The 27,502-nt window shown below is 44.0% G+C and overlaps 1 protein-coding gene across 2 annotated transcripts in view; it reads right to left on the bottom strand.

The window, feature by feature from the left end:
- Window positions 1-27,502, bottom strand: part of LOC117365516 (angiopoietin-2-like) — a 68,027-nt gene that overhangs the window by 21,002 nt on the left and 19,523 nt on the right. Inside the window, exons 1-5 of one of the 2 annotated variants that reach the window (XM_033955998.1) lie at window positions 26,897-27,019; window positions 12,373-12,528; window positions 10,262-10,383; window positions 3,607-3,839; window positions 942-1,066 (exon numbers count right to left, since the gene is read on the bottom strand). In XM_033955998.1, coding sequence (XP_033811889.1) covers window positions 942-1,066; window positions 3,607-3,839; window positions 10,262-10,383; window positions 12,373-12,528; window positions 26,897-26,986 — 726 coding nt within the window. In that variant the 5' untranslated portion in view covers window positions 26,987-27,019. Of the gene's footprint in view, window positions 1-941; window positions 1,067-3,606; window positions 3,840-10,261; window positions 10,384-12,372; window positions 12,529-26,896; window positions 27,020-27,502 lie in introns of those variants that run through there. The other variant, XM_033955997.1, reaches the window with a different exon arrangement.

Genomic DNA, 27,502 nt, shown 5'->3' on the forward strand with positions numbered 1-27,502 from the left:
AGGGGGGGGTTAATGAACTAGAAAACGCTGTCTGGAATAAATATGTTTTAAGTTGTTTATGAAAATGAGTTATGGACCGTTCCTCCTTTAAACATACAGGGAGCGCATTCCTGGCAGGGAAAAATGAGGAGCTTAACACCTTTTTTCAGCATAGATTAGAATCATAAATTTAGGCATATGAATGGCAGGCCTCAATTTATGAGCATATTAAGATCCTAAATTAAGATGAATTTTCATCTTTAGCTCCATTGTAAATACCTTAATGCCTCCCTTCTGTCTGAGATGCAAAACCAAAGCGTTTCAATGGGAAGGTGCAAAAAAAAAAAAAGCCGATGAAGTAGCCGCAATGCACATCCTTTCCAGAGACAAGCCCGAGAGTAATGAGCCCCGGCAAGGTTGCAAAGACATGGCCAGTATGTAGGGAATCAACCAATCAGCCCAAGAGTTGGGCTTCAGTCCCCGGATCAGCAATTCCAACCCTAAGAACCAGGCCTCTTCTCTTTGCAATCTGTGCAAAACTCTGCTGCACGACTCATCTTCTACCAACCTCGCTACACTCCTTAAATCACTCCACTGGCTCCCTATCCGCCTTCACATACAGTTCAAGCTCTTATTGTTGACCTACAAGTGTGTTCATTCTGTTGCCCCTCAATATCTCTCCTCTATTCTCTCTCCTTATACACCTCCCAGAGAACTCAGTTCCCCAGATCAGCCAAGTATAGGACAATCAAGCCATTGTGACATCACTGATGAGGTTGGCTCTTAGGCATTGGTGGAATGAGGCTTTATGACATCACAGTCTCAGCTCTGGAATGTTGCTACTCTTTGGGTTTCTGCCAGGAACTTGGGTCCTGGGTTGGCCACTGTTGGAAACAGGATCCTGAGCTTGATGGACCTTCGGTCTGTCCCAGTATGGCAATTCATATGTTCTTAAAACTTACTTTCACGGTCTCAGTTGAGTTTGGAAACTGCAGTGCGTAGACCCCACTGGTGGTTGCTCCAGATTTATAGATCTCAGCGCAGTCTTTAAATGTGACCTGCTTTTCTTTGGAGACAGCAGAGATCTCTGTGAAGAAAGATGATCAGATCAATGGAAGATACTTCTGAACATACCATGGGTTCTTGAATTCCTACAGCTACCCTAATAAGATTTTCCTCCATTTTCATCCAAGAGACAAAGCCTGAACCACTTGTAAAACCAATAGGAGAAAATATTTTTTCACTCAGAGAATAGTTAAACTCTAGAACTCATTGCCAGAGGTTGTGGTAAGAGTGGATAGCTTAGCTGGTTTTAAGAAAGGTTTCGACAATTTCCTGGAGGAAAAGTCCATAGTCTGTTATTGAGAAAGGCTTGGGAGAAGTCACTGCGTGCCCTGGATCAGTAGCATGCATTTTGGCCAGGTACTAGTGACCTGGATTGGCCACTGTGAGAACGGGCTATTGGTTGGGCTTGATGGACCATTGGTCTGACCCAGTAAGGCTATTCGTATGTTCTTATGTTTCCTGCACTTTCTTAACCTGGCTTCTGCCCTTTCTGCAATAGTGCAAAGTCATTGCTCATGGACCACAGGACAGAAAAACCCAGTCACTATGCGATAGAAATGCATACTGGCTAACCTTTAGGACGAGGAAACTGATTGGTCGGAAATAAATAAAGGACTACATTGGTAATGTTTTCTAAGGATACTTGGTGAGATTAAGAATTGGAATAAAGGGTGGAGCAGGTCACATGAAATGAAAAGATATTAGGACAATTGACAAGGGTCAAACTCCCATGTCATTAACCCCCTGTGCAACTGCATAAGCAGTTATAGAATGGTTTACGGCTTATTGCATGCTTGTTATACACCTTTCTTGAGATACAACAAAGGTGGCATACAGAACAGAGGGCTAGATTCACTAATCTGCCCGATCCGGGCATGTCCGACGAATTCACAAAACTGCAACATGCAGATGAGGACGATCGGAGGAACGCCGCCATCTGCCGGCATGGATTGCTCTATAGCGATCCCCGCACATGCGCAGACCATCTTTAAATGGTTTGCGCATGCACTGGACCTCCGGCCCGGCATTTTTTTTTTCTTTTTTTAAACTTTTATTTACAGCCCATGGCTTTAACCCGCTTTAAGCCTGCAGGTTAAAACCATGGGCTTACACTGCGAGGAAGGGTGGGAGAGTCGGAGCAGGCAGGCGATGAGGGCAGCGTCGGGGCAGGCAGGCAGATCGGGGCGGCAGAAGACAGTCGGAAAGGGCTTCAGTGACTGGTCCCCAACCGTCGCCTTTTGGATTGATCGGCCAGCACAGTCGAATTGGCAAATTTGTTTAGTGAATCACGACCCTGCCTACTTTGCATGCGCGGATCAGAATCGGATCGCAAAACAGGGTTAGCGAATACTGCAGGAGGGAAATCGGGTCGCAAAGGGGCTCGCAAACCGATCGGTAAGCTTAGTGAATCTAGCCCAGAGTCAGCTACATGTGCAATCTAATTGGCTTTAATTGGTGATAATTGTCTATAATTGGACTTACTAAACTCTATTTGCATAACTGATCTACGCCCTCTTCTATAAACGGCGTACCTAATTTTTATAGCATGCAACTCCGAAGGGGGCATGGCCAGAGAAGGGAAATGAGTGGGTCTGGGGTGTGCCCGTCATTTTAGGCATGGCTAAATAGAATACTTGTGTTTACGTGCCTAAATGCCAGTCGTTAGATGACCAGCTTTTGGCTGGCACAACTGCTCATTTCCATTACAGCATTTCCACGTGGAACTATCGTTACAGAACTTGCGTTTAACACCCTGTATCCCAGTGGCTAACTTTGGTTGCCATTTACCTAAACCCACACTCACAACAAAATGTGGCATCCTGATAATCAACCTTAGCCGATAGGTCAAGGATTAAGTGGATAGAAGGCCAGGTCACCTTTAGAAAGGCCAAATATGGGCAACTTTCAAATGCTGTTGAAGAAAAATCAAGAGAAGGATTGAAGATGCTACTGGCCCTACGTTGCACAAAACCTCTGCTGATCTGCAATAGAGAATGACACGGGGACACATTTTTCCCCGTCCCCCGCGGGAACTCATTTTCCCATCCCATCCCGGCAAGTTCTTTTCCTGTCTCTGCCTCATTCCTGCAAGCTCTATCGTCATCTGCACAGGCCTCAAACGCTTAAAAATCAGAAGTGTTCGAGGCTTGTGAGGTTAAGGCAGAGTTTATGGGAATGAGGCAGGGACAGGGACGGTGACAAAATTCACAGGGATGGGACGGGGGAATTGAGTTCCTGCGGGGACGGGGAAAAATGTGTCCCTGTGTCATTCTCTACACTGCACCACTCTAGAAATCAAAATGTAGTAGAAGTTGAGCCAAGCATAGGACAATGAAGCAACTGCGACATCACCGATGAGGTTGGCTCGTATTGGTGGAATGAGGCATTATGACATCACAATACCAGCTCTGAATTATTCGATTTTCCGTACTGTTCTCCAATGCAGATCAGCAGAGGTTTTTGTGCTCTAGTTAGATTCTGTGTCTACACCTTTCGCCAGCACCAAACACATGTGATAAAATGTTAGACAACAAGAAACAGAATTGATGTTGCATTACTAACGATTGTACTGGGAGACCAGGTTGACTAGCTGGGTCACGGTTTCCATGAGTAAGGTCTGCTGCTTCTGCAGATGGGTGTTGTTGACAGTAGACGTGTTTAGTTGTAGTTCCAGTTCCACAATGATTTCGTTCTGCTTGGAGACCAAGTCCTGCATCTCCAGCTTCTCGGCTTTGATCCCTCGAAGTTCCTCCTCATGTTTGCCCTCCAAATCCAAGACTTTCTTCTCCAGGAAACTAAGATAAGAACAAGAGGAGGCTAGCAGCAATTAAAAGGTCCAAACTGTTACAGGACAGTGGTAGGAAGGAAGGACAGCGGCGTTTCCTCCTGCAGAGCAAAAAGGAAATAGAAGATGATCCTTGCCTAACAATGGGTAAAATGAAATGAGCTCAGATCTCTGGAGGTGGAAGCTTTCGTCCTTCCTTGCAAAGTCCCTAATGACACGTCGCCATCTTTACTGAATAAGTGGTCAAGAGAGATGGCGACGTGTCATTAGGGACTTTGCCTTGATAAAGCACTCTGCGAAACATGTTGGCGTAGACCAGGGGTGTCAAAGTCCCTCCTCGAGGGCCGCAATCCAGTCGGGTTTTCAGGATTTCCCCAACGAATATGCATGAGAGCTACTTGCATGCACTGCTTTCATTGTATGCTAATAGATCTCATGCATATTCGTTGGGGAAATCCTGAAAACCCGACTGGATTGCGGCCTTTGAGGAGGGACTTTGACACCCCTGGCGCAGAATGTCCCTAATTGTGACCACAAACAAAAGCTAATATCAATGATTGGAATAGAAAACGTATTTATATATAACCGAAAGTTTGCCTACCATAATGAAACTTTATTATATGATCCGGTGACAATATAACACATAAAGCTCTCTGTATTGAAATGAATTGAACACAGAGTGGTGTTGCTGAAGATCAAAGTTGTATTGTGGGGTATTGTGGAGGAGCGTAATATAACGGTGGTATCTTTACTTTGAAAACCAAAATACTGGTAGAAACATAGAAACATGACGGCAGATAAAGGCCTAGCCCTAGAGGAAAATGTTGTTGTCCAGTGTATTAGACCAGGGATCTCAAAGTCCCTCCTCGAGGGCCGCAATCCAGTCGGGTTTTCAGGATTTCCGCAATGAATATGCATTGAAAGCAGTGCATGCAAATAGATCTCATGCATATTCATTGGGGAAATCCTGAAAACCCGACTGGATTCCGGCCCTCGAGGACCGGAGTCGCCCATGCCTGGCTTAGACCTTTTCATAATGACTGGGACTTGCATCACGTCATTATTTCCCTAAACATCGCTTTCGCGTGAGCTATACTTAATACTGCCATGCTAGCTGACGTGTTCTTCCACTTGCTGAGAGTTGGCCTGGGATTCCTTTCCTGTCTGCATTTTCTCTTTCATGGGAAGTGACAAAGATCTTAGTGGTTCATTGAGTTACATTTGACTCATCCTGATTCAAAACCTCTGTAGCTTGGAAGCTTCTAACAAGTCAAATAAAACCAGGCTTTCTTTGCTAGAAAATAGGTCTTTACGAGCTCTTTCTGGTGTGGAGCTTCCTTCGAATGTCAATGTTCACAGCACTGGACTCTGAACTTTAAGAAGCTGGTCTGGCTCTGTTTTATCAGGAGAAAATTGGGATTACAGATGTTGAATGAGAGTAGAACGAAAAGCTAGCAGAAATGCTGATGCATGATCTTCGGGCTAGGTGGGAATCAATCATTTTTTGCTTTCCTTCTCTGCTTTGTACAAGATTGTACTAAGGAAAATATTGCTAAGCCAAACCCTTGCCAACAATGAAGCACAGCGCCTCCTCCTGTTTGCTGGGACTAATATATCTATCACAACATTTTACCTAATAGAAATACAGAACCAGGTCTTTTCACATCTGATGAGCTCTGCCTTTCTGCAGTTATTGATTTATTTACGTCAAATGTTTTTCGCTTTTGTGGCAAGCAGCGTTTCCCTTGAGGCTCTCCACATATCGGCTCTTCCACGTATTTACCACTATAGGACCCCTGAAGAAGACTTGTTGTCGAAATGCGGACCATGCTGGGTCCTGGATTACCTTATTTTTATGTGGATGAACTTATTTCATGTGGATGATTCTATTATACCTTGGAACTTTGACATTCTTAATAAAGTCCATTTAAGGAACATCGTCACTCCACAGTGGGTTTTTTTTGGGGGGGAGGGGGTTTATATCAAATGCTACCAATCTTCAGAAACTTCGGTCTCACAAAATCTTCTGCATGCCGCCTTCGGTTATTACAAAATACAGCAGCGAAAATAATTTTATGCAACTCTACTCTTGCATGACCTGTGTTGGTCACCTGTTGCTTCAAGAAATGAATTTAAAATCCTGTGCCTGGCATGTAAAATCATACTTATCATATACCCACCATACCTGCCTGGTCTTGTATGGTGACTATGCCATGTTTGAATAAATTAGAATCATCTTTTAAAAATCAACTTTTTCATTTAGCAGTCAATTAGACTGCTGTCTATACTAATTAAACCCAATGAAGTTAGGCAGTGGTAGGGCAAATATTGCTGCCTAACTTCAGGCGCTGTTTTTAGAATTGGGACTTCAATGTGTAATTAAACACTAGAATTTGTTGCCAGAGAATGTGGTGAAAGCAGTTAGCTTAGCAGGGTTTAAAAAAGGTTTGGATAATTTCCTAAAAGAAAAGTCCATAAGCCATTATTGAGATGGCTTGGCTAGGTACTTGGAATCTGGAAACAGGATACCGGGCTTGATGGACCTTCGGTCTGCCCCAGCATGTTAACGTTTATGTTCTTAAGAGGGGCATTTTTGATATGTTGTCTAAGTCCAAATGTAGGAGGAAAATTATTAAGCCTTTCCTAGCAAATATTTTGTTTGCTTTTGACCAGATTTATTTGACCATGAGGATTTAGAATTTCCTTAACTCTACAATGTAGTCTCAGAAAAGGAATGCTTGAGGTTATTCTTTCATGAAGCCCAGATAAGCAGAGATTATACATATGATCTATTTTCTCTTGAAAAGCAATAATGCTCTATTTATTCTGAAAGCTCACTGATTATTGCGAGACCAATGAATCACAGCTATTTGGCAGAGTTTATCATCACCTATTTTCATAAAAGTTGTTGCCCATGGCACCCTGAATATCCCAGCAGCTGTCAGTAAGGTAAACACTTTCCCAGTGAAACTTAACAACCAGGTGTATCAGAGGAATTAATAACACTTAGAAAAAAGAAACATGGAAGGCATCGTGACTTACTATTGCTCACTTCTTCTTTGTATCATTTTGCAACTCTGGCCACCATATCTCAAAAAATATATAGCAGAATTAGAAAAAGTACAGAGAAGGACAATAAAAATTATAAAAGGGATGGGATGACTTCCCTATGAAAAAACGCTACAGCAGCTAAGGCTGTTCAGCCTGGAGAAAAGATGACTCACGGGAGATATGATAGAGGTATGATAGACTACGAGTGGCAGCAAAAGAATTTTGAACTCCATAAAGGGTGCAAGACTCAAGCAAATGGTACTAGAGCCCACCAGGGACCAGATAATACTAGACCTGGTACTCACCAACGGAGACAGCGTCACGGATGTCTCAGTTGGAGATACACTGACCTCCAGTGACCATAATATGGTATGGATTAACCTCAAGAAAGGTTTCTCAAGGTCAAACACAGCAACGAGGGTTCTCAACTTTAGAGGCACAGACTTCGACCGCATGGGAATTTTTGTCCATCAGGAGTTACAAAAACAAGCACAACCTAACAATGTAGAGGATATGTGGTTGACTCTGAAGTCCACCCTACACGAAGCAACAAACCGCCACATAAGAACAGTAAGTAAGCGCAGGAGGAACAAAAGACCCCAATGGTTCAGCGCAGAAATTTCGGACCTCGTTAAAAAGAAAAAAGAAGCATTTATCACCTACAAACATTTAGGAAAACAAGAGGCGGAAAAAGACTATCTGGTCAGGTCATAAGCTGTCAAAATAGCAGTCAGGGAGGCCAAACTCAAAATGGAAGAAGATCTAGCACGGAATATTAAAAAAGGGGATAAATCCTTCTTCAGCTATATTAGTCACAGGAAAAGAAACAAAGATGAGATAGAACGCCTGAAGAAATTGGACGGTAACCTTGTAGAATCAGATTCTGCCAAGGCAGAATTACTAAACGAATACTTCTGCTCAGTCTTCACCTGTGAAGCGCCGGGAGCTGGTCAACAGCTTCAGATGGGAGACAGCCAGAAGGACCCGTTTCTAGACTTCGAGTTTACGCCCAGTAGCGTCTACTACGAACTATCAAGACTCAAAGTAAACAAAGCCATGGGACCGGACAACCTACATCCCAGAGTGCTCAGGGAATTGAGAGAAGTCCTGGCATAACCACTATCTGTTCTTTTCAATCTTTCCCTACGTACAGGAAGAGTCCCCTTGGACTGGAAAACCGCCAACGTTATCCCACTCCACAAAAAGGGCTGCAGGACAGAGACGGCAAACTACAGACCGGTGAGTCTCACGTCTATAGTGTGCAAGCTCATGGAAATACTGATCAAACGAAATATTGACACAATCCTAGACGAGGAAAACCTACGTGATCCCCACCAGCACGGATTCACCCAGGGCAGATCCTGCCAATCTAACCTAATCAGCTTTTTTGACTGGGTTACTAGACAACTAGATGCCGGAGAGTCACTGGATGTAGTATATCTAGACTTCAGTAAAGCTTTTGATAGCGTCCCACACCGAAGGTTATTGAACAAGCTGAAGTCGATAGGATTAGGGGACACTCTAACTACATGGGTTGAGGATTGGCTGAGTGGTAGACTTCAGAGGGTGGTGGTAAACGGTACCCCATCCAAAACGTCAGGCGTGATCAGTGGAGTGCCGCAGGGGTCAGTCTTGGGCCCGATTCTATTCAACTTATTCATAAGAGATATGACCCAAGGACTTAGAGGAAGGGTATGACTGTTCGCCGACGACACCAAACTTTGCAATATAGTAGGTAAAAACACCATGCCTGATAATATGACGCAGGATCTACTGCTGCTGGAACGGTGGTAGCAACATGGCAGCTAGGCTTCAATGCTAAAAAGTGTAAGGTAATGCACCTGGGAAAGAGAAACCCGCACAGAACTTACATACTAAATGGTGAGACCTTGGCCAGGACCACGACGGAACGTGATCTAGGGGTGATCATTAGTGATGACATGAAGGTTGCAAATCAAGTGGAGAAGGCTTCCTCCAGGGCAAGGCAAGTGATGGGTTGTATCCGTAGAGGTTTTGTCAGCAGGAGACCTGAAGTCATGATGTCGCTATACAGGTCCATGGTGAGGCCTCATTTGGAATACTGTGTTCAATTCTGGAGACCACACTACCGGAAAGATGTGCTGAGAATCGAGTCGGTTCAGCGTATGGCCACTAGGACGGTCTTGGGGCTCAAGGATCTCATGTATGAAGAAAGACTGAATAAACTGCTGCTGTACTCACTTGAGGAACGAAGAGAAAGGGGAGACATGATTGAAGCGTTTAAGTATATCACGGGCCGTATCGAGTCGGAAGAAGATATCTTCTACCTCAGGGGACCCTCGACCACCAAGGGGCATCCACTGAAAATCAGGGGAGGGAAGTTCCACAGCAACTACAGAAAATACTTCTTCACTGAAAGAGTAGTGGATCATTGGAACAAACTCCCACTGCAGGTGATTGAGGCCAACAGCGTGTCAGATTTTAAGAGAAAATGGGATATTCACATGGGATCCCTAAGGGAGTAAATTAAGGGGGGCGGGTATTTGGAATGGGCAGACTTGGTGGGCTATAGCCCTTTTCTGCCATCTTTTTCTATGTTTCTAGGTTTCTAGGTTTATAAAATACTGAGTGACGTGGAAGGGGTAGATGTGACTCGCATGTTTATTCTTTCCAAATATACTAGGACTAGGGGGCATGCAATGAAGCTACTATGTAGTAGATTTTAAACAAATTGGAGAAAATATTTCTTCACTCAGCATTTAACTAAACTTTGGAATTCATTGCTGGAGAATGTGGTGAGATCAGTTAGCTTAGCAGGGTTTAAAAAAAATGTCTGGCTAATTTCCTAAAACAAAGGTCCATAAGCCATCATTAAGTTGGAGTTGCAGAAATCCACTGCTTATTCCTAGGATAAGCAGCATTTAATCTGTTTTACTCTTTGGGATCTAGCTAGGTACTTGTAACCTGGGTTGGCCACTGTTTAAAATAGGATATTGAGCTTGACATACCTTTGGTCTTTCCCAGTACAGCTACTCTTACACAATTTTAAAAGGATGACATTTTGTAGGACAAGGTAAAGAAATATGTTTTCTTTTCGTCTACCCATCATCAGAATGCATAAGTAGCTATAACAAAGTCTAGTCAGAGAGGTTTCTGTGTTGGGAGATTCGATTGGTTGGTTTGACTGACAACCAAAAAAAACAAACAAACCCCAAAACACCATCAAATTCAATCTTTTTAAGCATCTCCATAGGTTACCTTCCTGGTGTCACCAGGGAGGCCAGGTTTAAACTCTCAAGTGAAAGATCAAACGTTGAGGAAAAGGGTCATGGACTTGGATTTGAGGGGTTTTATGCAAACCAGCCCATTCCTCCTCCCCCCACCTTCGTCATTTAAACGAACCTGTTCTTTTCATGCAGTTTATTGATTTCCTGTGTCTGTACCAATAACTGTTTCTCCAGCTTGTTCGTAGACAAGGAGTGTTCCAGCAGTTGAATTTCTAGCCTGGAAGTCTTGTTGAGAACCTGTTAAAATCAAAACAAATGGAGTAAGGGAAGGAGCTTGTTTGTCGAAACTCACGTGTTGAGCTCGAGAACTGTTCTTTCTTCACCATCTATCCTCAGGAGGCAAGCCCAAGCACAAGGGAAGGCTCCCTAGGCCCAAGAGGGCCAAAGGCTTGGGAGAAGAGGCCAGTAGATTGTTTCACACTACTTTGCTTAGGACGAAGGATGAAGGCTCGCTGAATGAGAGAATGACAAGAATAACTTGACATAAACTGGAGGAATAGATACAAAGGATACGGGAACAGGATTTGGGAGATCTGGAATGTGTTTTCCTTTGCCTCTATCTTCAATTATACCAGGGAATCCCTTTTCTTTCTTTCTTTTTTTTTGCTTCTGCCTGCTGATGCTCCTCATTAGTAAAACATTTGTTTGAACATCCAATATGGTGTGCCCGAATTTTCTTCTCTGTCTTGATCTGCTCAGGATTACTGTTGATGGAAGCCAGGAAGAGAACTTTTCTCCCCCCCCCTCCCCGTCCAACAAGGACCCAAGAATATGAAGGCGCAATATTGCCACCTGTACCCTATACCACGAACAAGAGGTACTTCAGGAACACATTAGGGGAGGGGGCCATTTACTTATCACCCGCATTAGACCAAAGTTTGCAGTTTTTGTCAAGTTGTGGATTTTGCCCCGTTTTCAAAGTGAAAGCACGTGGGCACACTTTCAGCGTCAAAATTATCTCAGTAAAGCTACATTTGGGCAAGTTAATTTGTACAGAGAGGGCCCAATATTCAGTTGGTGGCTGTCTGCACTTTTTTTAAAAAATGCTGGCAGCCATCAGCTGAATTAGATTTGGATATTCAGGGCCAGCCCTGATCTGAGTACTAGCACTTTAGAATGGGTACCGTGGCCATACACAGGTAGATATCCAGTATATATAGGTTGGTCTTTTTTGCTGTCATATGTTAACCAGGTACCGTTACTGAACATGGGTGAAGCCTGGATAACTACTTCCCCACCCTGCTCTGTCTCTGACTTGAGAATATTGATCCACATACCATAGTAGCAGAAGAAGAGAATGAATGGGACAAGATGAAGAGTGGACATAGGTAGAACATAGCCATATTGAGCTATTTTAATAAATGTTCCCTCTTCATCTCGTCTCCTTCTACTAACTGGAGAGTTCCATGGCAATAAGAATGGATATTACTCTAATCTCCCAGAATTCCTGAACAGCGTTTTCATCCCTTACATTCCGTCGAGAACTCTTGGAGCACATTCCCAACGCCTTTTAACATTCCTTCAATTAGACTTCTTAGTGTAACAAGAACAACAATTTTTTTCTGTTACGGCTCCTGCATTTTGGAACGCAATGCCTCTGGAACTACGGGAAGAGTCAGTCTTGGAATGTGTCAAAGGCAAATTAAAAATGTTTCTTTTACAACCTATAATCCTCGGCTTCAATCTTTCCTTAAGCGGCTTCCTTTACTATATGACTTGTCTTTTTTTCCCCCATTACCCTTCATTTCTGTGCATTGGGTTGTTTTTTTGTGTATCACCCAAACTCATAATTTTTAATATCTACACTGCTTAGAAATTTGATGGGCAGTTTATCAAATTTTAATAAAAGTTGAAACTTGAATGGTACTCTTTGGTTAAGGACTGCTAAATATCTGTCCTCAGCCTGGTCAGTGTGGTTTAACTGGGCAGAAGTTTCTCTTGTCCCATTGAACCATGCTAATTTATTGTCTTCATAGATTTTAGGGGGGGGGGGAATCCTTGCACACTTTTGAAAATACATAAGTGCAGGCCCCCTCCCAGCCCTGCCTCAGAAATATCTCTTCTTATTGCATATGGGGTGGCATTACCTGGAGGCAAGGAGGGCACTGGATTAGAAAATTGCATTCCCTATAAGCAATGGCTAATCAAGCTCAAGTCCGAGGCAGCTTCAGATACCACTTCATCCTAACCATCAGCCAGATTTGAAAGAAGGTCCATAGGAATTACCTGCGTTTCTACACTGGTGAGTTTTCGGGTTTGCTCAGCAGTCTGGGTAAGCAGATTGGTACCAATTTCCAACATGGCCGCCGTCTGGTTCTGCACTGCATTACGCTGGATTTCAGCCATCTCAGTCTTTACATTATCTTGGATATAGCTTTCCAACTGCAACAAAGCAATCAGAAGAGAAATGCGCTCAGTCATTCACGACCCAATTCAATCACACTGTTCTGTTTTAGTTGGAGGGGAAAATTTTCTGAAATCTCCCTATAGTTTTCCACAACAAGAGGACAAACTTCAACTGTTGACAGTTGATGTTTGTCCTTTTGTTTTGGAATAAACAAGCCTGTTTTTAATTGTTGATTTCTTGTGGAGTGTTCATTGTCCGTTCCCACTGTTTTTTGTGCGATTTTGAACTTGTGGGTTCTTGTCCTGTTGGACTTTTGCTTTTTGTATATTAATAAACCCCAATTCTCTTTCTTGCGATTGATCTTAATCTTTATGGGAAGCTTCTATACCGGTACTAATGACTGGGAAGTCAATTCAGAGCGGTTTTCAAGGACGTCTGTAGTGGATTTTAAATACAGATTCAGATGGATTCCATTTGTGCTTTTTGTCGGCCTCCTAGCTGCATTTGCATTATTACACTATTATTGATCGATCTATCAATTCAGTTGTGTTTCACCCTTGGATAGTCTGTAGGCCAGTCCTTGCCATGCTTCCCCCATTTTCCATGGCTTCTTTCAATCATTTGATGTTCATTCTCATGGTATTATATATGGTATTATATATGTGTGTTATTATATATGTATGGTATTATATATATATATGCTATGTTTACACAAGATTACAGTTAACCATTCTAACTACCCCTCCTTCATTTTACAAAACTGTAGCATGGTTTTTAGCGCCAGTAACAGCTCCAATGCTTATAGAATTCCTATGAGCGTTGGAGCTGTTACTGCTTTGGCTGGTGCTAAAAACTGCGCTAAGGTTTTGTAAAAGGGGGGGAGGGGTAAGTACGATATATTTACACCCTCCTAAACAGGTTAACCATTGCAACTAAATAATCTATATTGTATTTATATGTAGCCTAAGTAGCTCTAGAAATTATCTGCTTGCTGTGTTATTTCTGCAGGAAATCATCTGTATGCATCATCTAGTTTAAATTAAATCTATAATACTGTATGTAAAATGTCTCACGTGCTCCACATCTGGGTCAGTAAGGCCAAGAACATAAGAATTGCCATACTGGAACAGACCAAGGTCCATCAAGACCAGTATCCTGTTTCCAACAGTGGCCAACCCAGGTCCCAAGTAAAGGCAGAAACCCAAAGAGTAGCAACATTCCAGAGCTGAGACTGTGATGTCATAATGCCTCATTCCACCAATGCCTAAGAGCCAACCTCACCAGTGATGTCACAATGGCTCAATTGTCCTATACTTGGTTCACATGAGAATATAAGAATTGTACTGGAACAGAGCGAAGGTCCATCAGGCCCAGTATCCTGTTTCCAACACTGGCCAACCCAGGTCCCAAGTAAAGGCAGAAACTCAAAGAGTAGCAACATTCCAGAGCTGAGACTGTGATGTCATAATGCATCATTCCACCAATGCCTAAGAGCCAACCTCACCAGTGATGTCACAATGGCTCAATTGTCCTATACTTGGTTCACATGAGAATATAAAAATTGTACTGGAACAGAGCGAAGGTCCATCAGGTCCAGTATCCTGTTTCCAACACTGGCCAACCCAGGTCCCAAGTAAAGGCAGAAACTCAAAGAGTAGCAACATTCCAGAGCTGAGACTGTGATGTCATAATGCCTCATTCCACCAATGCCTAAGAGCCAACCTCACCAGTGATGTCACAATGGCTCAATTGTCCTATACTTGGTTCACATGAGAATATAAGAATTGTACTGGAACAGAGCGAAGGTCCATCAGGCCCAGTATCCTGTTTCCAACACTGGCCAACCCAGGTCCCAAGTCCCCAGCTAGATCCCAAGTAGCAAAACAGATTCTATGCTGCTTATCCTAGGAATAAGCAATGGTTTTCCCCAAACTATCTCAATAATGGCTTATGGACTTCTCTTTTAGGAAATTATCCAAATTTTTTTCTAAACCCTGCTAAGCTAACTGATTTCACCACATTCTCCAGCAATGAATTCCAGAGTTTAAATTACACATTGCGTGAAGAAATATTTTTTTCCAGTTTGTTTTAAATCTACTACTTAGTAGCTTCATCGCGTCACCTAGTCCTAGTATTTTTGGAGAGAGTGAACAAACGATTCACATCTACCTTTTCCACTCCACTCAGTATTTTATAGACCTCTATCGTATCACCCAAACTGAAGATCCCTAGCCGCTTTTGCCTCTCCTCATAGGAAAGTCAGCAAAGGATTCAGCACTGTGAATTTTGTGTTGGAATCTCCCTTTCTGTTTATACTGTTCTGTAACTCTCCATCTGTATAAAGAAGCTTTGTTTTCCTTTAGAAAAATCCTGCTTCTGCTGCTGATGTGACAAATCTTGTTTAATCAGTGCCCTTTTCTGTAAATATTTCTCTTTTTCTATGGCTTATACAGATACTCAGAGCCATAAGCAGAAAAAGCATGAGGTGTGGGAAAGAATGGAATTTAGTCAGCTTCCTGGCTGTTCCCGATTTCTACTTCGGTTCTGAAACAGTTCACACTAGGCTTGAAGAGCCCAGATTAGGCCATTTTTTGTGCACTGAGGAGCTGATTCTACAAACAGACGTTCCGATTGTAGGTGGCGCGATTTTAGAAAAAAGTTCCCCGAGGCAGGACGCCTACAATGTAGATGTTTGTTGTGGGTCTTCGGAAAGGCGTAGATACACCTAAGCTCACCCAAGGCTGGGAGTGGGCGTGGTTTTCACCTGGAAGTGGCCTTGGGTGAATTTAAATGACCCCCAACAGCACCCCTGAAATTGGCAGGAGGGATGCCCACTCCCTCCTGCCAACAACCCCTTAACCCCTGACATCCCTCTCACTGAAGATTGGCAGAAGCGATGCCCATTCCCTCCTGCTGCTGGCCCTCCTGAACCCCTGATGCCCCCCTAACCCACAACACCCCTGAACCCCAGACACCACCCAACCGCTGACACCCACTGGACCTCAACACCCTACCCCAACACTTTAGGCCCTTCCCTGGTGCATCCCAGGATGCACTGGGAATGGGAAGGCCTGCCATTTTGAAGAGGCAGGCCTGCCAGTCAGAGGGAGTAAGCATCCCTCTGGCTGGCCTTTCTTTAAAAAGGTATGGGGGTGGAGGGGGGGGGGTGCCAGGGTGGGGTGTTGAGGTTGGGGGGATGTTGGGTGTTGGGGGGTGCCAGCGGTTTGGTGGGGCCGCTGACAGTAGAGAGTGGACATCCTTCTTGCCAGTCTTCAATGGGTGTTTGGGGGGTGTGGCAGGAGGGAGTGGGTGCTATCAAGCGGGTTCTCTGCCACAGCCAGCTCAACTGATTGCAGCAGGGGTGTTCCCCTCCACTCTCCCTTCCCCCCCCCTCCCCCCGATCAGCTCAGCCGGCAGGACTCTCTGAAGGTGCGGCTTCGGGCAGTCCTGCAGCTGACAAAGGATTTGTGCCTTAATCAGCTTAGCTTGGCCAGTTCTACAAAGGTCGCTAACCAGTGCTGGTTGCCAATTAGTGAATCGGGGGTTAGGCGTCTGCCCATTAGGGCAGACACAATTCTGTTTAGGACGCCAGTGCACGATTCTCAGGCACTTCTTAAGCGGTCACCAAGACTGGCATCCTATACAGAATCAGACCCTGAATAGCCTATCTCAAGGTGTGTCACTTGTTCCTAATAGCAATATTGAACATGCCCCTGATGCAGGCAGTACAGCTGCCGAAATATGGTGGGCAACGACTAAGATAATTACGTGTTAGGACCATGCATGCACCCAAGCAGGAGAAGGCGACCTGTGGGGCACAAGACTCGACACGTACGTGTTTCGGCCCTATGGCCTGCCTCAGGAGTCTGAACTTTACATGTAATGTTATGCGTAGTTCTAGTTCTCACTTATTGAAACGGTGTTTGATTCAGTCGAAAGCTTTCACAACACGAAGGAAACATCAGATTGTTCAATCCAGCTGATATCGTTTTATCTTCATTTTTACCATTTTGTTTGTACGATAGAACCAAACACCATTTCAATAAGTGAGAACTAGAACTACACCCTTCAAGCCGTTGAAACCCTCCCCAGCCCATCCTCAATTAAACGGCCATATACAGACACAGACCGTGCAAGTCTGCCCAGTACCGGCCTTAGTTCTTCAATATTTACTATTCTTTTCTGATTCTAGATTCTCTAGGTTCATCCCACGTTTTTTTGAACTCCGTCACCGTTTTCCTCTCCACCACCTCTTTCGGGAGTGCATTCCAGGCATCCACCACCCTCGCCGTAAAGAAGAATTTCCTTACATTGCTCTTGAGTCTCCCACCCCTCAACCTCAAATTATGTCCTCTGGTTTTACCATTTTCCTTTCTCTGGAAAAGATTTTGTTCTACGTTAATACCCTTGATGTCAAAGCTGTGCATGATGGAACAGAGATTTCTGTTAAGGGTAGCAATATATTTACATCTCTAAAGGAAACTGTACAGAATGATTCACAAATATAACAGAGTTCTGTTGATATCAACATGGAATAGGGTCCACATGAATGCTGGAGACACTTCTGTAGATAGTAAAGCTTACACGCCTTGCGATGAAATCCTACAGATAAGAGACTTAATCAGCTAATGCCTACATTTCTTATTGATGACTTCATGTCTGGTCAATCTGTGGTCGACTGCTAGAGGATTTCTAAGCCTGACCTTTCACCTTTGACCATTACCACCAGAATGCAAGAATGAAATGGATGTTTTCCAGTAATTTAATAATTTCACTTAACACAAGAGTCATATGTTCCACACATTTAGTATAAAAGGGCATGAATTGAATTCCAAATCCTTTCCCTTCCCAGATCATGGTAAGCTCTTTGTGGAGGGCTCACAGTAGAAAAAAATAGTTAACTTGGTTTACAGTCTAATGCACTAGCCACCAGGCTATTCCTCAGACTTGTTTTCTGCTTCGGTATGAATACAGGTACTATATTTATTGCCGTAAAATCCCGGACATAAAGCCATGCCCCGTTCCTTCCCAACTCTGCCTTGTTCTGCCTCTAGCCCCTCCCCATTCCACCTCAATCCCTACCTCATTCTGCCCCCAGCTCCGCCCCCACAAAGCCTCGTTTCTTCTTTCCCAACCTCTGGGTTGCGTCCGGAGGGCCTCTGGCATGTGTAGATGCGTGTGGCATCATCCACGCATGCTTACTGAAGGTCCTCCAGATGCAGTTGGAGCTTGGGGCCTTCCAAAACCTGGACAAACTGCCGTGCTTTGAAAAGTCTGTCCCGGCACCTGGAGGACACATCTGGGTTTTCCCGGACGTCTGGTAACCCTAGGTAAGACTGCCTAAAATACCTGAAGCTGTCATAGAGTTCACTTTCAGTTTCACTTTCAGGGAAGAGGGAGGAGGAAAAGAAGCACTGGGGAAATAAAGAGGTGTCATGCATTAATCCTTCAAGTGGACAGCTGCTCAATCAGAGCACCTTTTTGTACCCTGAACATTCCTGAAACAGGTCTAACTTAGGCTGTCCTTCTTTTTAGACATGGACGTTTCTTCCCTTCGGAAATCACTATTGGACATTCTGATTTTGAGCCCTTCCTAGTCTCGCCTAAAACATGCCCACCGCATGCCTCCTTGCTATTTGGGACGTACAGCAGTGTCGGACGTTCAAACCCTGCCTTTGGAAAAATGGATCTGGACATTTCAAACATATGGATATCCATTTCGGCATCTTGGGATGTCCATGTGCTTCGAAAACAAATGCCATGGCCTCTGATCATGTACGCATATGCGCTGACGTTCTCAGGAATTGTGCATGTGCGATGCTGTCAGCAGCTTGTTAGTTAATAAATAACAGACAGCAGAAAACCAAATGGCACATTCAAACCAAAGTGGGAATCCTTTCTATTGAAGCTGTAAATTTTGTCTGTAATGGTTTATATTACGTCTTAAACACTGCCTTAAATTGGCAGTGGGGATTGATAGTGATAATCGTTTTGAGTTTGGCATTTCCTGTTTGTGAATGACTCGTACAGTTAAACGCCAGGTCTTCTGCACTGTTAGAGGGTCAATAGCTGCCAGGAAATGCCCTCCCCTGTGGGTTATTATTGCTTCACTCTTAGTGCGCATAATCTATTCTCAAGGTCAGCAGACGCATACCATTTGAAGTCCATTACTATAATCAGCGGAGCAGAACCTTGGCTTTTGATTTATAGCGCTTGGAATCTATTCTGAAACCATATTATTAATTTTAACCTCTACAACAGTGTCCTGTAATCTTTCAAACAACAAAAAAAAAAGTCTTTTAAAGGACAGTTGCAGGTCTTATAGCTTGATGAAACGTTATATCAGGGGTGTCCAACCTTTTGGCTTCCCAGGGCCGCATTGGCTGGAAAAAATCTTTCTGGGGCCGCACAAATGCGCAAACGCTGCAGCAAGACAGAGGAGGGAGCCGGCAAGACGGTAAACACCTGGGGGCAGCAGAGGAAAACACTGCATCGCCCTTGACGGGGGCCGCAGGTTGAACACCCCTGTGTTACATCATGGTAGTAAGAACTGGTGACAACGTGAAGTTGACACAGACTAAAATGTTGCACTAGAGCAGGGATCTCAAAGTCCCTCCTTGAGGGCCACAATCCAGTCGGGTTTTCAGGATTTCCCCAATGAATATGTATTGAAAGCAGTGCGTGCACATAGATCTCATGCATATTCATTGGGGAAATCCTGAAAACCCAACTGAATTGCGGCCCTCAAGGAGGGACTTTGAGATCCCTGCACTAGACCAAGGGTAGGCAATTCCGTTCCTCGAGAGCCGGAGCCAGGTCAGGTTTTCAGGCTCTCCACAATAAATATGCATGAGATAGATTTGCATCTTAAGGAGGCAGTGCATGCAAATCCATCTCATACATATTCATGGTGGAGATCCTGAAAACCTGTTATCTGCTTTGTTATCTCTGTTTTGCCATTTGGTCAGAAAATGTTTACCATGCTATCTCGTCTGAGGCTGTGGCGCAGTGGTTAGAGTTGAAGCCTTGGCACCCTGAGGGTGTAGGTTCAAACCACACTCTGCTCATTGCAACCCCGGGTGGGTTTCCTGCTCCCCAGTTATCCCAAGGGTACATTAGATAGTTTGTGAGCCTGCCAGGACAGACAGGGAGAAATGCTTGAGAACCTGAATAAATTCATGTAAACTATTCTGAGCTCCCCTGAGACAACAGTAGAGAAAGTTGAATAATAAATTGCTTAGAAGGTCACCTCAGTAAAGGGCAGTTTTCAAATAGCCACCTAGCTTTTACCCTCTGCGGGAAAAATGGCCCAAATCACCAGAAACAAAAAATGAGGCTTAATGAATTCTGTTAGAACAATTTGTAATACACCAGTCCAAACATAATACATAATGCATAATTGTCTGGGACTTGTTATGAATTGTTTATGATATGCTGTGTTGTGCAATATAATTGTCTTGTAATTGGTTTTTCAATTGTCTTGTATTTTGTACACCGCTTAATCATTTTGTCAACAGCAGTATATCAAAAAGAGTGAATCCAATCCAACCCAATTCAAATCCCGTTGAAACCTGTGACTTTTTCATACTGCTTATGGACCCCATAGCATGAAACTTGGCCATTCGCAACATGTTAGATCTGCCACTTTTAGTCATCTTTTCCGGGAAAATGACACCCTTTCCAAAACCCTTAATATATCGCCAATAATGAACAATTCAGACTCATAGTGCAAGCGCCAATCCTAGGACTCCTGGACTACTGTAACATCCTTGCCATATCTCCCACTTTGGTTTGGATGCGCCATTTGGTTTTCTGCTGCCTGTTATTTATTAACTAACAAGCTGCTGACAGCATCGCACATGCACAATTCCTGAGAACGTCAGCGCATATGCGTACATGATCAGAGGCCATGGCGTTTGTTTTCGAAGCACATGGACATCCCAAGATGCCGAAATGGATATCCATATGTTTGAAATGTCCAGATCCATTTTTCCATAGGCAGGGTTTGAACGTCCGACACTGCTGTACGTCCCAAATAGCAAGGAGGCATGCGGCGGGCATGTTTTAGGCGGGACCAGGGAGGGCTCAAAATCAGAATGTCCAATAGTGATTTCCGAAGGGAAGAAACGACCATGTGTAAAAAGAAGGACAACCTAAGTTAGACCTGTTTCAGGAAAGTGACACCCTTACGAAAACCCATAATATATCGTCAATAATGAACAATTGAAACTCATTGGCAAGTGCCAAGCCTAGGACTCCTGGACTACTGTAACATCCTTGACCGGTCATGCTCCGCCAACAATTGCAAACAGTCCAAAATACAGCCCTAAGGCTAATACGACCACATTACCACCACTGGCTCCCAGTCCAAGCATGCATACATCACAAATTCTACTGCACCCTATTCAAAGCCCTAAATGGAAACGAACCGAGCGATCTGGTCAATCGCCTAATCAGGAAAAACACATCCAGACCAAGGAGAACTCAAGTACACTTTACCCCCCCCAAATATATGATGGGCTACATTCCCGGCGCCTACCTTTCATGAGACGAGCACCTACGGAGGCGCCTTGTGACGCCTAACGCCACTTCTGTCATTAACCACGCCTACTACTACAATTATTTAACAGTTTTATAGCACTGAAGGGCATACACAGCACTGTACATTTTGACATTAAATAGACAGAAGAGCTTACAATCTAACTTGGATAGACAGACATAATAAGATAGAGCATTGGAGATAAAAACATAAGAATTGCCGCTGCTGGGTCAGACCAGTGGTCCATCGTGCCCAGCAGTGGGCTCACACGGCGGCCCTCCAGTCAAAGACCAGCTCCCTAACTGAGACGTACGTTCCTACCTGCGTACGTTCTGGTTCAGCAGGAACTTGTCTAACTTTGTCTTGAATCCCTGTAGGGTGTTTTCCCCTAGAACAGCCTCCAGAAGAGCGTTACAGTTGTCTACCCTCTCTGGGTGAAGAAGAACTTCCTTACATTTGTATGGAATCTATCCCCTTTTAACTTTAGATAGTGCCCTCTCGTTCTCTCTACCTTGGAGAGGGTGAACAACCTGTCTTTATCTACTAAGTCTATTCCCTTCATTATCTTGAATGTTTCGATCAAGTCCCCTCTCAGTCTCCTCTTTTCAAGGGAGAAGAGGCCCAGTTTCTCTAATCTTTCACTGTACGGCAACTCCTCCAGCTCCTTAACCATTTTAGTCGCTCTTCTCTGGACCCTTTCGAGTAGTACCATGTCCTTCTTCACGTACGGTGACCAGTGCTGGACGCAGTACTCCAGGTGAGGGCACACCATGTCCCAGTACAATGGCATGATAACCTTCTCCGATCTGTTTGTGATCCCCTTCTTTATCATTCCTAGCATTCTGTTCGCCTTTTTTGCCGCTACCGCACATTGCGCGGACAGCTTCATCGACTTGTCTATCAGAATTCCCAAGTCTCTTTCCTGGGGGGTCTCTCCAAGTACCGTCCCGGACATCTTGTATTCGTGCATGAGATTTTTGTTACCTACATGTATCACTTTACACTTATCCACATTGAACCTCATTTGCCATGCTCAATGCCCATTTCTCCAGCTTGATTATGTTCACGTTGCAGATCTTCGCAATCCCCCTGTGTCTTCACTACTCTGAATAACTTTGTATTGTCCGCAAATTTAATCACACACAATATCTGTACCCATTTTTTTTTTTTTTTTTAGAGTCTTCCTGCCCCATGTAACTGAGTGGCAGGAGGCTGCTTTGGGGCTTCCCCTGCCGCTCAGCTGTTCGGGCTTCCCCATATCAGCTCTGCGCATGTGTCAGTCGGTTTCCCAACAACTGATGAGATAGGATTTTGGCAGATCTCCGTGAAACTCATTTGCATGAAAAATCGTTTTGACATCAATCGCCGTTTTGAAATCGGACAATTTGCCGGCCCCACAGTGACCCGCCGAAAACTTAACAAAGGCTTTAGTGCATCCGGACTTGTGCCTGGAGCCAGGGCGAGCAGAGCAAGGAAATGATCCAAGCCTGGAGTCAATAGGAAGCCAGAAATTGAAGATGAGTTCAATCTACAAACAAAAAGATGTCTCAGCTGAAGTAGGAATCCGAAAAGAGGTGGTGGAGCCAAACGTGCATGGAATGGCAACTAGCTAGGGAAAGGTGTATTGGACCTTGCTGGGGAGTGGAGGAAAAAAGGGGACATGGTTATAAAGATTTAGGGACAGCAAACAGGAAATCCAACACGACTGCCGTCAAATATCGGGTCGAAGAACAAAAACCAGAGACTGAAGTGATGATGTACAGGAGGACAAGATTTTATTGAACAAACGTAAAAACATGAAACAGTTTGTATCCAAAAAGGACTGATAAGACCGGACCCTTTTGGATACAAACTGTTTCATGTTTTTACGTTTGTTCAACAAAATCTTGGCCTCCTGTACATCATTACTGCAGTCTCTGGTTTTTGTTTTTCGTCCCTTTATATAGATTTAGGGAGCCCAGCAAGCCAAGTGCAGTTAATTCCCTGCCCCCACATATGAAGCATCAACTTATGCCAGGGGTAGGCAATTCCGGTCCTCGAGAGCCGGAGCCAGGTCAGGTTTCCAGGATATCCACAATAAATATGCATGAGATAGATTTGCATATCAAGGAGGCAGTGCATGCAAATCCATCTCATACATATTCATGGCGGATATCTTGAAAACCTGACCTGGCTCCGGCTCTCGAGGGCCGGAATTGCCTACCTTTGACTTATGCCTATACAGGAGGAGCAAAATTTAAAAGTACAGAGGGAGGATGAAGGGGGAGATGAAAAATGGGGGAATAGAATGTGGTATAGATGGGTTGAGGGAAAAGAGCTATAAATGGCTTGAACGGAGGAGAGAGAGAGGGGAAGGATCCTAGCTTTTGATTGGTCCACATTCCCCGACCCTGCTCTTGCCATTTCGATACAGCCAGGTCATAACTATCATTCACTCCCAGATGTATTTTGTCTTTGCTGGGTGAGGGGAAATTTGTTGTGAGTTATGATGAGTCGAGCACCCCTCCCCCCCCTCCCCCCCCCCCAGTCATTTTCAAAAGTTGGCTCCTCTGTACAGTATCTAAAACCACTGTGATTGTAACCTCAAAAAGGAGGTCTATCAAATCCCGTCACTTTGTTCTTTTCCTATAAGGGAAAGGCAGGGACAGTAGAGGGCATGGTTGGCAGACTAGATAGGCCCATATGGTCTTTATCTGCCTCCATTTTTCTCTGTTTCTGCGTTACCTGCTATGCGCTTCACATTAACAATTCGCCTCTTCCCAGCTTTTTTCTTCCCTTGGTTGCTGAAAGCAGTTTAGTTTATTATGGAGTCTATTAGGGAATACCGTCATAGTGATTTACAACTGAAATGCATTCAAATCAATTGAGAGGAGAAAAGAGTACCATATGTTCCAGACGCTCTTCCAACTGTCCTGCCAAGTATCTGTGAACACAAATGTATTCAGATTTTTCTGGAACTGTCGGTATGATGGTTCTACGAGGAGCTGCTGAAAAGTTCTCAACCCAACATGAGGTGGAGCCATGAAATTTTCATGTTATTTCACACTTGTTTTGACACTTGGTTTCAATAATATGAAATGAAACAAAAATTGTCAAGAGAAGTGTGGAATAACTTGTAAGTTTTAGGGCTCCACATCATTCTTTTCTTGGTTAAGCTGAGAACCTTTTAGCTGTCCCTTGTATTGTGATGTCATAATGCCTCATTCCACCAATGCCTAAGAGCCAACCTCATCGGTGATGTCACAATGGCTTGGTTTCCCTCTACTTCTGTCCATTTACTACATGCATTTTCCTCATTGAATAACTTGGAAGAGTCATGGCTCCACATCATTCTCTTCTTGGTTGGGCTGAGAACTTTCCAGTGGCCCCTCATACTATGACGTCATAATGCCTCATTCCACCAATACCTAAGAGCCAACCTCATCGGTGATGTCACAATGGCTTGATTTCCCTCTACTTGTGCCCATTTACTAGACACATTTGCCTCATTGAAATGAAAAGTGTGGAATAACTTGTAAGTTTCATGGCTCCACATCATTCTCTTCTTGCTTGGGCTGAGAACTTTTCAGTGGCCCCTCGTAGCTGAAGGAAACTGAGTACGTGATTCCAAAGAGAAAGACCTGCAATGCTGAAAACAGAGTTCCAGACGCAATCTAGATGGATATGTCTAAAGAAAGGCATCGCTAGTAACTTTTGTAGTGCCAATCTCAGTTGACAGGATCAGGAAACGAGACAAAGGAGTTGGTGTGCCAGAGTTATACATTTTATGACCCATCGTTAAGATTTTAAAAATTATCCTGTGTCCAATTGGGAACCAGTGTGCTTCTTTTAATAATGGTATAATACGGTCCCATTTCATGACCTCTTTGCAACAGTTGTATAAGCCAAAGGTTAGTGGATTGTATCCCTTTCAATACTGCGTTGCAATAATCAACGTTATTTATAACTGTGGGAACAACCATCTGTTTTAATGGATCCTCAATGAGTAAAGATTATACTGAAAGCAGCAAAAGAAGTTTCCAGCGTTGCAGTTTTCCATTTTCTCTGCTACTGCTCCAACTGCCAAAGCTACTGGTTATTTTTGCTCTAAAATATATTGAGTGCCACTGGCACGATATCCTATCTCTTGTGTGGTAATGTACAGCATTGTGTGCGTCTGGGAGTGCTATAGAAATAGGGTTACCAGACGTCTGGATTTACCCGGGCCTGTCCTCTTTTCAGAGGGCTGCCCTGGCATCCGGACAGCTTTTCAAAACCCAGCACTTTGTCCGGGTTTTGAAAAGCGGGTAAGATCAGGGCCGAGTCATCGAGCCGCATCTGCCCATTCGCAGATGCATTGCAGACCCAGCCTGATGCGACGACGTTTGCGTGAGGCTGGGGTTGGGAGGCGGAATGGCGGGCCCGAGGGTGGAATATGGCGATGCCACAGGTCTTCCTTTACCAGATGTAAAATCTGGTAACCCTATATAGAAATAGCAAATTTTTTTTAAAAGATATACTTTCAGCTTCTCCTTGAGAAGAAAATAATACAGCTTAATGACAACCCGTCATCATCGTTTTCACACGTACACTTCTGTTCTTTCGTAACCTCAAAGCAAAGGAGCCTTCAGCAAAGTTTGGTTTATGCTTCCCAGCTCACTCTGTTATTATGTGCAAGGATTTCTTCCACAGAATGGCAGGAAAACCTGTGAACCAAACGTACAAGGGTAAGGATCTGGCTATCGTGGAAGCACCTTAGGCCCTGCATGTGTTGACCTTCTGTGCGCCAACCTGTCCGAGTAGCATTGTGCTCCTCCTAGCCCCGAATCTCCGTTTAACACAGGTCTCTGCTGCTAGTGAGGAATTGCTCCATTGGTGTAACAAAAGCTTGTGTTGAATAAGCCAGTGTGCCCATGTCATGAGTTACAAAGATGTGCCAAACACCACAGAACTCAATGTTCATTTGGAGGCCAATTAGAGGTAATTATTATCAAAGCTCTTCCTAGTAGTTAAACAACATTGTACTGGTGAGCACTGGCTCTTTGAAATTTCCTGAAATGTATGTGGGCAATCAGCAGAAGCATCCCTGGGGGATGGGCAGGCCTTGCAACAACATATGCTGTTTTGTATTTTCAAAAGTGCACTTGTTTTGGTTGGCAGAATTAGCCACAGGACAAAGAGAGCCCAGAGAACATATGAAAAGCCACCGAGAGCAAGATTCTCAAAACTCTAACACGGTGGCTAAGCAGTTTTCTGGCAGTTTAGCCTGCACGCATTTTAGCGGCGGATTATCAAAGCGGATTATCTCTGAGGTTAGCGAGGTTTCTAGCAGTCTCCGGCAATGGCATGCAAATGGGCTCTTTAACACTGAAATGAGCCTTCCGGTGGATTCTTAAAAAACACCGAGGCATTTGCGAAGAGCGCCATCAGCTTTTGGCAACTAAAAGCAGCGACTGGTCCGGGGGTGCTGTTACAGTGTCAGCACCTGTGGCTAATGGGAAAAAAAAAAGTGTATCTATATATTTTTAGTAAAATCACACTTCTTTTGAGTTTTTGGGAGAGACAGGCATGTTTCATGCGCGCTTGTTAAAAGCTTCTTCTTGAGCGCATGTATGATACCCTTGTCTTGTGTGTTCCTGGCTATAAGTCTTGATTTAAATTTACATTAAACACAAATTGCAAGATTTAAACTAAACTAAACTAAACCTTAGGTTTGTATACCGCATCATCTCTACATTTGCAAAGCTCGACACGGTTAAAAAGGGTTAGGGTAGAAAGGAACTCCAGTGAAGGGGAAAGACAAAATGAAGAGAAAATTTAGGACAGAGTAACCAGAGAGAGGAAGAGTTACGTTTTTGAAAATAACCAGGTTTTCAGATGTTTACCTGAATTATAGTAGTTTTTTGGAGAGAAAGGAATGTTTTAAGCGCGATTGAAAAAAGTCGGCGTTGCTTCTCCCCTCCTCTCCCTTTCATTCGTCCAATAGTGCAGCAGGAGAATGGGTTTCTTTTTACGGCGTTTTTCTGCGCACGTGCCCATCAGGTAGGAAATCTTCGCTGCTGTCCGCCAATCTTATCTGCATGCACGATTTTTTTTTAAAAGAATATCTCGGGTTTTCTAGATTCGGTATCAAAACGGCTGCAGACCATCGCTTTGTAACGTGGGTTTTTGAAAATCCTGTCCTGAGTCAGCCCAAAGTCTATCAAGTCCAGCGTCCTCCTTCTGACTGTGCCCGGGCTGGGCTACAAGTACCCAATGCGACCCCCCCCCAAAAAAAAAAAATTATTTATTTTCCATTGTTAATTTCCAGAGATGAACGATTGCTCTGCTGGCAGAAAATTATCCAATCCTCTTTTGAATCTGGCTAGGCTGACCCCTTTGATCATATCCTGGCAAAAGAGTCCACAACTTTATTATACCATATGTGAAAAGAGAAGGCTGTGATTTGTTTTCATAGTGCTGGCCATTAGCTTTGTGGTCTGTCTTCTTCC

Source organism: Geotrypetes seraphini, chromosome 8 (assembly GCF_902459505.1).
Source record: "Geotrypetes seraphini chromosome 8, aGeoSer1.1, whole genome shotgun sequence".
Taxonomy (NCBI): domain Eukaryota; kingdom Metazoa; phylum Chordata; class Amphibia; order Gymnophiona; family Dermophiidae; genus Geotrypetes; species Geotrypetes seraphini.